Source organism: Triturus cristatus, chromosome 2_2 (genome assembly GCF_964204655.1).
Source record: "Triturus cristatus chromosome 2_2, aTriCri1.1, whole genome shotgun sequence".
In the NCBI taxonomy this organism is placed as follows: Eukaryota; Metazoa; Chordata; class Amphibia; order Caudata; family Salamandridae; genus Triturus; species Triturus cristatus.
Window position 1 is genome coordinate 839,810,812 of NC_140582.1, and position 15,838 is coordinate 839,826,649.

At 39.5% G+C, this 15,838-nt stretch overlaps 1 protein-coding gene across 4 annotated transcripts in view; it reads left to right on the forward strand.

The window, feature by feature from the left end:
* Positions 1-15,838, forward strand: part of ATP8A1 (ATPase phospholipid transporting 8A1) — a 1,017,459-nt gene that overhangs the window by 297,927 nt on the left and 703,694 nt on the right. For 2 of the 4 annotated variants that reach the window (XM_085642166.1, XM_085642168.1), the window contains exons 7-8: positions 8,303-8,376; positions 11,792-11,861. In XM_085642166.1, coding sequence (XP_085498292.1) covers positions 8,303-8,376; positions 11,792-11,861 — 144 coding nt within the window. Of the gene's footprint in view, positions 1-7,244; positions 7,319-8,302; positions 8,377-11,791; positions 11,862-15,838 lie in introns of all 4 variants that reach the window. The other 2 variants (XM_085642167.1, XM_085642169.1) reach the window with 1 other exon arrangement.

Below are 15,838 nucleotides of genomic sequence, written 5' to 3' on the forward strand. Positions count from 1 at the left end.
ATAGTAACCAATGTCTGACTGATCTTTTTTGAGTGCCTTCCATTAGGGCAAACCAAAAATAATTTTATACTACAGTATTACTGGAAGTGGAAAAAAGAGGTATTTGTGTCGAAACAGAGCTGAAAGGGGTTTAGTTTGATCAAAGATCCACAGTGAAAGGTATCCATAAATTATTGCATCTGTACAATGGTGATGATAGTACCTTGCACTCTAGCAGCAGACTAAAAGAACTGATACAAAGCTTTTTGCTATTAATCTAATCTATAGTCTCTGCCCTCCCAGTCATATGTATACTTTTCATTCAGCCATCCCTCATACAAATATATACATTCATGTTCTATTGCTATGTACGAATTTAACTCTATCCTTGATAGCCTTCAGAAATGGTTTTCAAAGACATTCTTTGATTATTAGACTGTCTTTTCCTTATACTGAAACAGGAACGCAAAACGGCTATTTAATTGGCTTGTAGACAATACAAACATTACTTCAGCAGACTTTCTGCTACAGTGGACTTTTTTCCTTCATCATTTCTTATTTGAATCTTTTTCCCCCTTTATCTTTCTCAACCCAGAGGACAATTGAAAGTTACAACTGAATAAGTTGCCTTTCTAATCACCGAGAATTCTTTTTATGCCCAGAATCTGGTGTTTAATGTAATTTTTCATTGTATCTGCTGGAAAAGACATAAAAGTAGTTGGTAGGCGAGTTTTAACTTATTCATTTGATGTGTAAGCTTTTTTGTTTTTTTTTATTTCAGAGGATCTCCTCACTTGGGATTTCAGGAAGGCCTCATGTAGTCCTTAAATTTGTTGTGCATTACGAACTCAAATCTGCTACTTAAAGATTTTAACATTGAGTTTTTCATTTGGCCATTTTGAAATAATGTTAAATCTTCCAAAATGAACAGGCATGGCTTGGTTGAAATCCGTAAACAAGTTAATTCAGATAATTAAGATTAGGAGAACAATTCCAGCCATCTTCCTCACTGCTGCTCCTTCTCCCAGTTTCAAACACAGTACTATCTGTCCACATTAAATTTCACTGTCACCCCCCTCTTGTCGTAAACCCACTTCTTTGATTCTTTCCTTTCCTTCTTACTCTTGAATTCACTTTGAAAATTACCTTTCTTCCCTCTGTTTTTACACTGAGCTTATAAAGCAGGACATTCTTTGTGATAAGCCAAATGGCTCTAGCTTCCAAGTCTAAAGCATTTCTTTTGAACAGTTACTGTCTTCTCCTGTGATCTCTAGTTTGGTTAAACCACACTAATTTCTTGCACCAAGTCCTTTATTACCTCCATGCATTTCATAACAAAACCTAATCAAGTGTAGGGTCCTCCTTCTGCCACAACTCATCTCTGTCTTTATCAATATTGCAACCCAGCATGAATTGATCCCTAATCCTGTCTTCCACAGTTCCACATGATGATGCCAATTTTCTCAAGTCCTTGAAGTAGTCTTCCACTCATTCTCCTTATCTTTGCACCCTCTTCCCGAAGTGATACCTCTCTAATATAGTACTAACCTTTGGTAGAATGTTCAGTTTTCCAATGCATAACTCCTATTCATTTAAATTCAAAGCATCATTATCAGACACACCTGGGAGGTGTTTAGAAAGTTCTTGCCCTTTAGGATCTAAACAATGCAACAACAAAGCTGTTTTCAGTTTTCAGCTTAATTACAATCCAAACACTCTAGCATATCTTTCAAACACCTTCTTCCATGTGGCCCATTTTATGCAGGCGCTGTAACATTCTGCATTGTGAACAACATAGTGCCAAAGGAGAAGAAGAGAGAAATAAAATAGAACAAAATAAACTAAGAGACAACACAATGCAACCACATTTAAGCAGACACAATACCTGCAAAAAGAAAAAAACTTAACACAACTACCGCCAGAAAAGTCATATTAGAGGTGTGTCCATTATCGTTTGTTGATACAGGCACAATTCTTAAAAGATGTGCTTATCACCGTGTATTGAATATTCCTTCCTTTGATTCCTTTTCCAATTTATAGAGAATGCGATCTTCCCAAATAATACGATGTCGCAAGAATGCTGCTTTCATAGTGTTGACTTATAACCAAGTGACTAATGTTACAAAATGGCTAAAACCCAGTGTTGCGTTGCATCTTTTCCTAAAGGTGATCCAGCTTTAAAAATTTTTTTTTATACATTTCGACAAGGTGAGCCCAATCCTCTGAAATGGCTTAGACCGGTGTCGCGCTACATCTCTTTTTGTAGGCAATACAGCTTGTTTACATACCTTTATGACTACACGGAAATGTACACGCAGAGCATGCGCAATGAGGATGGAGCTTGCATACCTATTTTACTTATTGAGTTTTATAAAGCGCGAACCTGACCCGAGGGTATCGGAGCGCTTCACATAGTTTGTATAGCGGTCTTTATATGAGATACATTTGGAGTAGATAGAAATGCAAGGTGACAGTGTGTAAACGACGTATACGGAAGACATTTGGATGTAGTTGCAGTTGCAGGTTTGAGGTACATACAAAAGACATTAGGGCATAGTTGCCGATACAGTTTTGAGGTATATGCGGTGCATATATATATATATATATCAGTGATCAGTCCAGTCAGAAGGTAGATAGATTGGATGGATAGGGTGTTATGTTTGGAGATGGTTGAGTCAAGGGTCAATCCTTAATTGGGGGTTTGTTTATTGCAGGATTGTGTAAGGTCGATAGTTTCCAGGAGGGTGTAGACGGCTTGTACTGTGGGATCTTTAGCATTATTCATTTGCAGGTTTAGGTCTCCTAGATTAACGTCTGTGCTGCCTTTTAGAGAGTTTTACAAAATTAGATCTGGTTAGTCATTGGGGAATTGTGTGTTATCCCCTCGACAGGGGTAGATGACATGGAATTTCATGGGGTTGGAGCCTTTAGAAGAGAGCTGGACTCCTAAATATTCAAAGGTAGGGTTTTTGCAGTGCGGAAGGGAGTTAAGCTAAGATCGTTCTTGTGAATGACAGCTAATCCGCCCCATCTGCAATCCTTGCGGTCGCTGCAAATGATTGAGAAACCTGGTGGGGTGAGGAGGTCGATATGAGGGGATGAGTGGTTGTTTAGCCAGGTTTCTGTTAGAAAACAAATATCAGTATTGTGTTGTAGGATGGATTTGGCTATATCAGTGGCATGCCTGACTGCTGATAGGCAGTTAATAAGCATGCAGCAATTCATAGGTAGTGATCTTGGCCCGGGCTGACTGGTTTGGATGGTAGTTAGTTGGGCGGGGGCGGCCTGGGAGAACTGGAGGTATTCCGGGCCCTGTTCGCACCAAGGATAACTAGGATCTTGCAGTGGCAGGGTTGACTGGGGGGATTGTTGTAGGTGTTGCTCTGAAATTCGGCTTCCCGCTGTGATATTCCAGTTGGGGTACGTCTAGGTTTGAGGTGGTGGTGAATGTAGGGGATGGTTTGGTTAGAGGTGGGGTAGGGTTCAGAATGACTGATTGTGGCAGGGTTGGTGTTTACCATAGATGCGTGGGGTTGTGGTGGGGTATGACTAATCTGTGTGTCTAAATAAAGTGATGAATTTTACTCCAGAATAGTGTTGATTTTGAGTTTTAGTTGGGCTATTATAGGGATCAGTTGAGTGGTGGTTGGGATTATAGTGGCGGGTGGAGTGTAATGGTGATTGCCAGAGTCAGGGTAGGGGCTAAGGTGGGATCGAGTCGGCTCAGGTTGGGCAACTGAGAGGATATGGGAGCGGAGGAAATCTCGAGCTGGGTAGTGAAAGTGTTCCCTGAGGAGGAGGAAGTAGTTCTGGTTGTGCAACCTTAGCGTCTGAGCGTCTAGTAGTGGATGAGGCTGTAGGGGGGAGGAGGTGAACACAGTGTGGAGGATATCGGGAGTAGAAGGTTCATCCGGATCAGTTCTCCGTGAGACGGTTGGCTTTCTAGGAGTGTGCCGTGGGAGGGAAAAAATAGTTCTGGTGACGGAGCTTTCAGGTCAGTGGATCTGCTCGTGGAGGAGGCTGTAGAGATGGTGGTTGCGGAGACAGTGTGAATGGTATTGAGGGTAGGGGGTTCAGCTGGCGGAGGTGTAGTGCATGGATCACTTCTCTAGGAGAGGGTGGGGTAGTTGGTTATCTGGGAGATGGTGGGAGTGGGACCCAATGGCAAGCAAGCGCAGAGCTTAGGGAAGAGGTGTTGCGATGGGGCATTGGTGAGTGGTGTTGCCAGACTTGGCCCTTCCTGGGGGATGGATACCTCTGAGATGGTTACCTGTTTCAGCAGTGGGTCGTTTAATGGAGGAGTGACGGGGACTCCATTGGCATAACAGAGCGCCCGTTGTGGGGACAGGGTGAGGGGAGTTTGTCAAGAAGATTTGGTGGGATCTCTAGCAAGGTAGATGTGGCTTGAATGCCGAAGAGCACTGCTGAGCATGTTCACATTTTTGTTAGTTCTTAGTAGTCACAATATCTTGGAACCAGAGATTTTGGGTGGGTTTGAAGGACAGTTAGCTGGAGAGGCCTACCTAATCCAGGCGTGAACACTCCATGACCCCGCACTGGTATTTCTGGGCTCGAGAAGGCAGCAGCAGCACGAAGTAAAGTCACGCTCAATGGCTGTTGCGCTTAATTCATAAGGGCATAACAATGATGGAAAGCGCTCGCCAAACCAGCATACTTGTACTCCCACCACAATAACTGTAGCATGGTCTGAAGGTTGTACCAGTGAGTTAAAGTTAACTGCAGGCCACAGATGCTTAGGCTGCCACTCAGTTCTCCGTATAGTCGCGTCACCTCACCTCACCCAGATGTTGGGATGAATGCTCTCCAATCAAATCCTTATCTCCAATCAAATCCTTTGTCCCTCGTCTCCAGTAAAACAATGTTAATTTATCCAAAATTAGAAAGGCTTGGCTGAAATCCTTAAACAAGTTTATTCAGTTAATTAAGATTAGGAGAACAATCCCAGTCATCTTCCTTGCAGCTGCTCCAGCTCCCAGTTTCAAACAGAAACATTCTCCCTTGGAACTGCTCTTGCCCAATACATTCTATAGAATAAGGTGACATCTCAGCATTCCAGTTAAAGCCCCAGATACCACACATTCCATCCTCATTCCTATGCTTTAAAAGTCTTCATATTCAAGTTATTTTAATGTTTATCCTGTGACAAAGCCAGCAAAATAAAAAGCATTTACATAAAGTTAGTGTTGAAAGCTTCAATGTTTTCATAGCCGTAAGTAGTATCTTTCCTGAACTCAACTGCAGCCGCTTACCTAATTCAGGGCGTGAAGTGTTGCAGATATTTGACATCAGCTTCAACTTTTTGTCTCAAAGGATATGTTTGTTCCTTATTCAAGGCACCTTAAGTAAATTGTATGAAAATGTGAGATGCTGCCTGTTTTCTGTCATTGATCGTTAACTGCATAACATGTATGCACAGTTAGTTATAGGTCTGTACTATTTCCTACTGTGCAAGTGATTAAAGATTTGTAACCACAAGCATTCTTTAAATGTAGCCTCATTTATTGCCCTATTCCTGTTATTGCAAGGTTTATCACATGGCTGCGGTGACACTTCCTGTGACATCACTTCCAATGCCATACTTCCAAGTGATATCAATGTGTATTACTTGTTAATTAGTCCTTTCACTTTTCCGAGATGGTTTCCACACAGTGTTATATATAGTGTTGCCAGTTCATTCTTTTAATTTGATATGTGCCTTGTTACTTGGTCTGGTACTTAATCAGTACCATTAATTCAAAGCCAATCACCAGGTTGTCTGTTGAAATCCAAAATCCATTTCCAATAGTAAGAAATGGCAAACATGCCTTTTGTGACACATGAATATGCTGTCTTTTAGAACATAATCTGCGTTAGCAACACAGAAATAGTTGTGATAAAAATGTTCATAATAAACTATTGCAAATTTCCAAAAGTCCTATGTAGACTATACTTTTCGAAATATATGTTTATATTCTAGAAATCAAGACTCCATCAAAGTAATTGTACATTTGTATTTCATAGTTTTTACTTATGATGCTGCTGTTTATTGCTTTAATCATTCCTTAGAGTTCTTCTGCCTAGCTTTCTCTTTATTCTATTGCAAGTTTTAAAGATCACTTGAGAGGTTATCCACAGCCCTTATCCTAAGATACTGCAGTGTCTCTCTGTCAAACATTTTATTTCATTTATCAGGCAATCAAACCTAAACAGTCCTGCATAATAAATAATAACTTGCTTAGATATTTAGAGATTGCTGTTGTACAGCCTATTTAACTTCACCTAATTCTTTGGGGTCAATGATGTAACTAAATGTGTGGCCTTACAAAAAGTGCAGATTGTAGCATTTTGAATAGGAATAGAAATAATATAATTATGGGTCTGAGTCAAAAAGGTATTTGCTTACCAAAGTTTAGCATAAGTGTGCAGGTAACTGTATTTTGAAGGGCATATTCTGTTGCTAATTCACAGAAGTTGGAATGGTGAGCAGGTTTGTTGGTGATACAGAATAGATTCACCTGTAAAAGTCTGCGAATACCAACATGCTCGCTGGTTTGAGGGTATTCAGTAGACTTACTTGGTTAGCTTCCCACCCTCCATAGTCATATTGATTTACATCCAACAAGGGCACAAGGAAATAGATATGCAATGTAGAAATGGGAAGGAAACACCACCAATCTTTGAGAGCATAGGTGAACTCATTTCTCTATGAGAAGAATATTCTCTCCATGGAGAAGCAAAAAGAAAATATTTTAATATTTCAATGAACATATCAGTACTGAACTCTTTTGAGGAAATGTACACCTTTTTACTTTGTCTGCATTAAGGATTATGCATCTAGATATTTTGGGAATCTGAAGCTGTTGCAGAATTCCATGGGTAATAGAATTCAACGAGAATGTCTAACAAGCCGGAAGTTTGCTTCAAACATAGGTGCAGATCGATGAGTGTAAATTTCCGGCTTTTTTCAAACAGCTCTTCAGAATTATTTGTTCAAAATCATGTAAAGGTCCATTTTATTCTAGAGGAGTTTCATGTTAAATGTAATACATAAGTGTCAATGCCTGTGGTTTTAGATACATCTGTACAAAATGAAGTGCTAACTTTTATGAGTCGCCACTGATTATGCACATTGTAATGCTGTTAAGATGTTGGAATTGTTTTCCCTAGTACTGTGTGCACCAACGTATTGTAAAGCCAAAGTATTCTATGTTTTCTAGCAATGCTATCACTTGAAGATTATTAACCAGTTCCCAGTTTTCTTTCAGGTAGAGGTTGGAGATATAGTTAATATAAATGGCAAAGAATATATACCTGCTGATACAATGCTTCTCTCGTCAAGGTAGAGATGCCTTCTGATGCTAACAGTGTAGAGGCCGGTTTCTCTACCCTGTGTATATTTGATTGCTCCAAGGAAATAAGGATTAAACAGAAGTACTAATCACTATCCCCATTAAATTGAGTGCCATGTACTTAAGACAAAAGCCTAAATCACATTTTTTTGATGAGCATCGAAAATGCCACCAAATTATTTGTTCTATTTAAGTGGATGTTACTCTGGTAAATATGTTTTTGGGTTGTTGTTGGCCTAAGAGGGCAATACTTTAATTTACTTCATGTTATATTTACCAGCATCAGCTCCAAAAAATCTTATTTTAATGATTGGTTTCTTGGAGGCTGTTTATCATAATTTCCTTGGATAATTTTATTTGGAAAAACCACTTAACTGAAGAGTGCTTCATTTTCAAAATTCATTTCTTTATCAAGACTTAAAATTGAGGTCATGTTAGAACATCTAAACCGACCTTACATTCTGTAAAAAAATATTTATAGTATATTGAAGATTGTTTCTTAAATGTCAACAGGCTTATTTCTCTTGCTTTAAAGGCCACCATGTTCCATGTATTAGTAAATCATGTTTAGCACTGTTGGCATTTCTGCATTAAAGACGCATTTTAAAAACATTTTATGGCTTGTTCCCTGCATTTAGGCAATGATAGGAAATGTCACTTTTAAGTAAAAAATTACTTAATTTCATTATATTGAATAATGAATATGTTAATTACAGAATTGGACCCAATGTAAATTTAAGTTTTAATTCCTGGTTTTGGAGAAGTAAAAATGTAATGTAATGTGTCAACTTGGTCAATTGTGCTGATCAGAAAAACTGAATTTTGAAAATGATGCATATAGATTTTTTATTAACATATGTATTGTTTTTTATAATAATTTTTCGATTTTGTCTCTTTTTTTTCCATTTATGTTTCCTTTCTTATTTTATGTTACTCATTTTTTGTTCTCATCATTTTCATGCCGGGACATAAAGGTGGCCATAGGGGAAGTAGTGAAGGTGACCAATGGGGAGCATCTCCCAGCTGACCTCATCAGTCTGTCCTCAAGGTTAGAATTCCATAGCTGAGTGAGAAATGTGCATGTGGTCCTCCTACATCAAAAACTAAGCACAAAAACTGGGATAAGGGTTATGTCACCCACTTTTGCTTTTGCACCTTTTCATACAAATTAAATTGTGACTAATTAATCTGTTTAATGAGGCACTATTTCGAATACAGCCTTTCATATTATACCAAATAGAATATTAAATGGACACATCCTAAAACTTCACTAGCCGGGAAATGTATCTCATTTGTATAGAATTTGATTGAATGTATATACACCTTTTCTGAAAGGTTACGTCTGAGTAAATTAAAAGTTTGACAAAGATAGTTTGTTTTGCTATCATGTACCCTAAAAAGAGTTAAGCTAGCTACCCATACACTTAAACATAATCTGTAGAGGACCCCTGTGCAAAAATGGATGTCGTACTTTGTATTCAGCATGTTAAAGGGTTTGAAATTCTCTTTCTGCGTATAGTTAACGAGCATGTCGTGTAAATAGTAAACATTGGCTTGACACTTGTGCCACGCTTGCATTGCTTTTCTCTTACTAACTTAAAATGCAATGGCTTTAATACATGTGTGCTTATTGTTGGTGTGCAGAAATGTTTTGCTGGAATTTTGCCTGCACTAGTTTTGCCGGTCTTGAAAAATGATATCCCAATTAACAGGTTTTTCAGTCCATTTTCAAAAGTATCTCTTATCAAGTGTAACTCCTGGCATCCTACACTTCCTGCTTTTGTACTCTTAAGACATTACTTATTTTTAGGAACATTTTCTTGAGTAGCATCATATGTATTTTATATTACAAAATTATCAGTTTAAGATGGTGACTACTAAAGGTTGTTCTAGGTAGCCTCCAAGCCTAACACTGGTACAGCTAGGAAGAAACGTGAGGTTATATTTACAAATAAAAATGTAGGGGTTTCAAACAAAATTAGTATTTATTAACTATTTTAAAAAGTTATTAGGATTTAACTTTTCATATACGATATCCTTGTTTAGGAAAAACATTCAGCCAGTCTCATTGCTTAGAAAGATGGCATTAACTGCCTTTATTTGTCGCAATACAGTAGCAGAGATATGAGGCAGACAGACCGTGTTTCTTTATCTGTGTTAGCGGATATTAGGTGGAATGTTTCTAGTAGTGTTATTGCCGCATTCAGTTTGGTCCTCACCATCGTCTAGGCACTATCATTTTGGAGTGCTAAGGGCTAACATCCTCGGTAATAAACGTTGAACACTTATGCTCTGGTCCGAGGACAGTGACAATAATGTTAATATATATTAAGTTCCAATATTGAACACTTATTTGAAAACTAGAAACGGTCTGAAACTGCAATAATGCAATGTCTTGGTTTGGACCTTCTAAATCAGCAATGCATAGACAAGTGTCCACCCTCGGTCTGCTGTACAAAAATAATTCTAGGTTTCTTACCTTTACACAGGAAGACAACTGGAACAATGAGCTCCAGTGGCCGCTCTCTAAAGAAGCCATTCAACTTTCGCAAGGGAATAATTTGCGTGCCATTGTAGCATAATTGTCAAGTCACTGTTTGTAGAATTAAATTCATTTCCTTAATGAAAGATGCCAATTTATGGAGCAATTTATGATGCTCTACAGTGATAGAAAGGCGGTGCTAATTCGGGACCGCAGCCTCTGATTTTACCAAACCCCACTATACTGCAAAACGTTTGGGGGACTCTTGTATTCATTCTGAAGGATACAGATCCGAAAAGAGTTGCTCATTTGTTTCCGATGTGATGTTGTTCGCACACAGGCGCAGCAGTTAAAGTTCAAACCGTTAAAAAACCAAACCTCTGGAAAGCTTTCTTTCTAGCATGGACAGTAGTGAATTAGGTTAAATCATTAAGCTGCCGTGCTATCAATTACTGATTTCATTTTAAAAGGAGATCTGTAAAGACCGCATCAATAGGATTAAAATGTGCTCAGGGTACTACCTGTAGAAGCACTGAGAACTGAGATAGCTCAATGCATTTTCAGCATCTCGCGGTATTATCGATGTACACAGACTACTGGAGAAATTCAGCTGAACACCGCCCTCTTAAACACCGCATTCACTGCTGTAAGATACAATAGGTTTATACTCGTAAGAGAGCAGCCCTTAGTGTTGCTCCCAGAGAATATCAGTATATACTTTGACATTTCTGTCTTTAAATTTCTCTACTCCTCTTAAGTATTTTAATGTTCTTAAATAATTCTCTTGGTCTTCTTAGTGTTTTAGTCTAAAACACTCTGTATAACAATAATACTTTAATCATTGCCTCCAGAACAGCTTACTTTTGGCAGATGTCCACTGAAGCGGAATGATTTTGTATGTAAACTATACTATCTGTGGATTACTGCACTTTACATATTTATTGAAACTCCACTGGAGTAGTGTTTCCATTCCAGCATAAAGCCTAGAGATAGGCTGGGGGAAAAATGCTATAGGTGCCCGTTCTTGAATCTTATTATTTTTATTGTGGGTTGTTTACAATATCTTTCCTTGTGGGAACATGTTCCCCTTTATCTCGAATTGGGTACATCTTAAAGAGCAGCCATCTTAAGTCTGTGTGAAGATAAGTGATAGAAGCTTTCCTGTGGTGCTGTATCGCATGCTAAAAAGGAGAGGTTCAGGTCAATTATGACAAAGGCTACTACATATGAGGGCAGTGTACTTCACTTTCATGGTGAGTTACTTTTTCTGTTTGCCAGTTGTTCGCAAAGTAGTTGTATTCAGAAGGTTTAGCACATGTGGTCAATAGTTGGTATATTAGGCCTCCACATGACTTGCTTTTTGTGGTTCAGCACTTCCAATGTTGTGTACTTTTGGTTAGCATTTCGTTTTAGGGTTCCCAGGTCCCCAATCTAGGTGGGTGCACATATATCCTCCTGCTCTATAGTTCTGTGCAATACTAGATGCAGAATTTCTCTTTCCCTTATGATTCTGCCTGTCAAAAAATACTTATTTTAAATCAGTCAAATGGTGACTAAAGAAAATAAATGCTGTAAATTGAAAGAATCTTAAAACAGTGTTTTTGCACAGGAGTCTCCAATGTGCACTTTCTGTGGACTAGATCTTCATCTCTAGAACCAAACGTACAAGGTAAGAATCTTAGAAGCAAAAGTGAACACCCTTGCTAGAGACAAAGGTCCCAGAAATTGCTTTCAAAAAGAGAAAAGAGAAATTTCTGACACATTTCAATTGACCTGTCCCTCTCAAATACTTTAATTTCCATCAGAAGTAGACTTGAAATGTGCATATTCCCACAAACTCACCACTAGGACACGTGAATAGAAATATTCAAACATAACAAGTACTTGTATTTATTTCATTGTAAAAAGAGAGCATAGCAAACCGTTTGTGGGCAAGTGTTGTATTGTTAATTTTTCTAACACAACATTATTTGTATAACAGTGAGCCACAAGCTATGTGCTACATTGAGACATCAAACTTAGATGGGGAAACAAACCTAAAAATACGACAGGTAAGCTACATTTATTTATTGTTTTCAAGTGCACATGTTTTCTCAACTGTCCTAAAATATTAACCCTAAACACTGTTATAACTATTCTACATAAATGGTCTCGAACAAACATTTAGGTTTGTTTTTGAAGATGTTAAGAACATTGACCTTTCATGAAATTGTGGGATTAAGTGAAGAAGAACACATCATAGACTAACATTAATATTAACAAAGTAGGGCATATTTTGTGATAGGGAGTGAACAGGACAGTACCTGTTTAATTCGTGCAATAAAATAACCTTTAAAAAATGCTAAAGCCTATTTTCAACCATATGTATTTGGATAAACTTTTGCTACACTAGACTGCGATACCTCTTTTAACAAGATTAGCTCAGGCCTACATAAGAAAGCCTTGGGCATTGTGGTTTTTATGCTGTTTGGCTAATACAGCAAGATATGCCATATCCATCTAATATGGTATACTTTGTAGATTCCATCATCGATTATGCCATTTGATTTCTTAATGACACATTTGGTGAGACTATTTAGAGCACCCAGATTTTCCTTCAAGCAATATGTTGATATCATGTTTTTATCTGAGTATATTCAAAGTAAAGTAAATAAATAATTGGACCAGATTTTCACTTCATGCCTTCTATAGATCTTCAAGAATTTCGCGCCCAGGTAAGTCCTCTCACTAGCCGGCTACTTTTGGCACCCTTGCCCGATCAAGATTTCTACTTGGTCTCTTTTTTTTAGGAGCTCAGAATCCTCCAGCGGGAAAAGGCGACAGTCTCTATCCTATGAGGGTTCCACAAAGCCAGGTATCATCTTGCTGAGGTCCAGCTGAATTGGATACACAGCTCTCCAAACCAAAGAAACCTGTTTCTTTGACCCAGCGGCAATGCACCTTAGGCAAATTGACTCTGCAGGTTTGTCCTGCTCCTCCGTAGGTCTTCAAGTTCAAAAACGTTTTCAGGGCTGGTAGGAGGATTCCAGCCAGGTGTTTCAGGACCTCGGGAACAGCACTTGGTGAGTCAGGACTCACTCCAGCAGTGTCAACCAGCATGGTCCAGGTCTCATCCAGTTGGAGCTGGTCAGCTGGTAGTTGCAAAATAAATTCTCTTGTAGCTTTTTGTAGGCCAAGCAACTAACCCTTGAAGTCCACTTCTTTGTCCTGGCATCAGGAGGGTGCAGGTCTAGTCCTTAAGGGCTCCTCTCAGGTCATGGTCTGCAGTTTCAATCCTCTTCTGTTCTTCCGCAGGTCCAGCAGTGTCCTGAGGAGCGGGCTACGGGATGCCAAACTTATGTCTGGCACAAGCTTGTGGGTGGGGGTGACTCCTGGCCCCTCACTAACTAATAGGGTAAAAGTTCCCTGGGGTTACTTTACTAACTTTTGCAGCATTTCCTTTGTGCCCTAGTGCAAACAATCCCAAGCCATTGTCTCTGCTCTGAGAGCAGTTTTCATACCTGACTAATCATCCACTGGGCTTTTGCTGCAGAGCGAATGCATATTAGACTGAAGAAGCGTTCTCAAAGCTGTTTTCCTCAATATTTATTAGGAACTTCACCATTAGATTGAGCTTCTAATAAGTACTAAAAAGTGTGGTTTAATTAATTATATTTTTTCTGGTCCCACTCCAGAGATAGCAAATTTAATATTTAATCCCTCTGTCCATTATTTCCTACGGCCCTGCCAGAGCATTGTTAAAGTCATAATTACCTTAGTGTGTTAGCCACTTTAAGGACATATTAACTTTAAATTTCTACATGTCCTACTTCTAAATTCCATGCACCCTGCCTTGGGGGCTGCAAGTCCTACATAGGGGTGACTTATAAATATACAAAAGGAAGGTTTTCTTCTGTCAAAAAGAGTTAGGTTGACAGGTCCCAGTGCAGGTTTTATACTTCAGTAGTCGGGCTACACAGTGTAGGCCTGAAGCCATTTTTGCCCGGCCACTGTAGCAGATGGCAAAATAGGTACTGAAGTACATATGCATGATTTACCTTCCAGGCCTTGGGTGCACTTTCTACACTTTATACCAGACATATAACCCACTGGTTAGCATAGGTAAAGTACACAGAGTTCTAAAGCCAGCAAAGCAGATAGAATCAAAATGTGTGGGTGCATCATACAAAGATGTCCATTTCCTACAGATTCCATGAACGGTGCACTCAGTGCTGCTCACCTAAGGAGAGGTAATGTAGAATCTTAGTAGACCACATTTCTAGTAACTTGGCAGATGCTAAAATGCAGGCTCTTACTTACTTTTGTTAAAATGTTAGCCACTATCTGTTTACATTACAAATACTTGAATATGTGAGAGAACTGAAGACTGGCAATAAGTGGCAGCCAATTTGAAACCTGTATTGCATGCACAAAACTGGTTGTCCCTAAATGTATCAATGAATGAAATACTGCTCTTGGACTCAACTGACCCAACACCGTTTAGTCTCAACTAGGCACACACCGTGAACCTCCTCCTATATCTAGACATGAAATAAGTGCCCTGAAGAAATGTCAACTTCAGCCTCTTCTTCATTATTCCAAGTGAAAGCAGTCCTCGTATGGCATTCCAACATATATCCCTGCTGCGTGCATCTCCACACCCCCAGTGTAGCCGGGTCAGGAGATCCCCATAATCCTTGTGGTGGTAAAGTCTTGTTTTGAAGACTTCCAGCACAGATACATTTTAATCTCGAGACAGTAGAGTCGTACCTTTAGCATACAGTTTTTCATTTTTTGACAACATACCACCATATCTCCTGTATTGATGCACCTGTGTCGAAGAAGTACCAATTACAAGGGTATTTTAGTTCTGGGCGTGCACATAACACACAAGCTCTATGTCGCTGCAAAGATATCTCAAACCTGCCAGTTGGTCTTTGCAACTGCTAAGTACTTTACATGCTGATCGCTGCATGCCGGACACTCGGTGTTACGTAGTTCTTGCCCATCGCCATGGGTTTGAACGTGGACTATTTTCCGCTGTCCACCTAAGTGAAGTGGATTCTGTTTATGGCATCCTACACTCTGCATGCTGATCAGACGTGTAAGACATGCCCCAACTGCCTACGCAAGCACAAGGCCCTGGGGCACTCTACCGCAACCCTCGGGCATCTCCATCATAAGATACAAGGACTTCCTCCGTGTGAGGCTGGGTGTTCATATCTCCCGAGTACCGTGGCTGAGATCTACATCTTGAATAGCTTTGCCTGCCCCCTTTTTGTCTCTTCAAATGTTTAGAAGCTGGTGAGAAGTGGCACATAACATTTTACAAAAAATATCCAAATATTACGTGCCCTACACAGTAGAAAAGCCTCCTTCGAGTTTGAAGCGACAATCTTTGCCTTGTATTTTACTCTGAGGGGTGTCTCACTTTTCACTGCTGCTGAAACACACAGTTCTTTTTTGCTGAAATTCGTATTTCACCATTGGTGACTTGCATTCTTTCCCAGTCTTTGCTCTTGTAATTACTGTGACTGCTTAATTTACTGCTGCATGCTTTGGTCATTGTTACGGTAGGTATTGCACACAGCGCCTTCCACTCATTTCCTGTTGTTTCCAAGTAGTGGGTCAGCGCGTGCCCCTGTCTATCCTTGCATCTGAAGACGTCCACCCCTGACCCCCCCCCCCCCCCCCCCCCATCCTCTTCAGCTCCTGCCCAGAACCTTCAGTCGCTCTAGTAATCTGGTGACTTTTCTTGATCTTTCTGCTCTTCATCTTGGTGAATTGTCCCTGTGGCCTTTTGCAGTGGTTACTGTTTCCATGTTGGATAATAATTAAGATATGAAACAGCAGGGCAAAATATTAAAGAACTTTAATTATTTAATGTTTGGAACAAAGTGTTTGATTAATCGTATGCGCTAATTTGCCGTGAAACATTGCTGTCACACTGATGGAAAAACATGGTAATTGGCACTTTAAAGGCTCAGGTTATAAACTCCGATATATCTGCTCATGTCACTAAAGTGTGTGAACCAGCTCAGTTTATTTC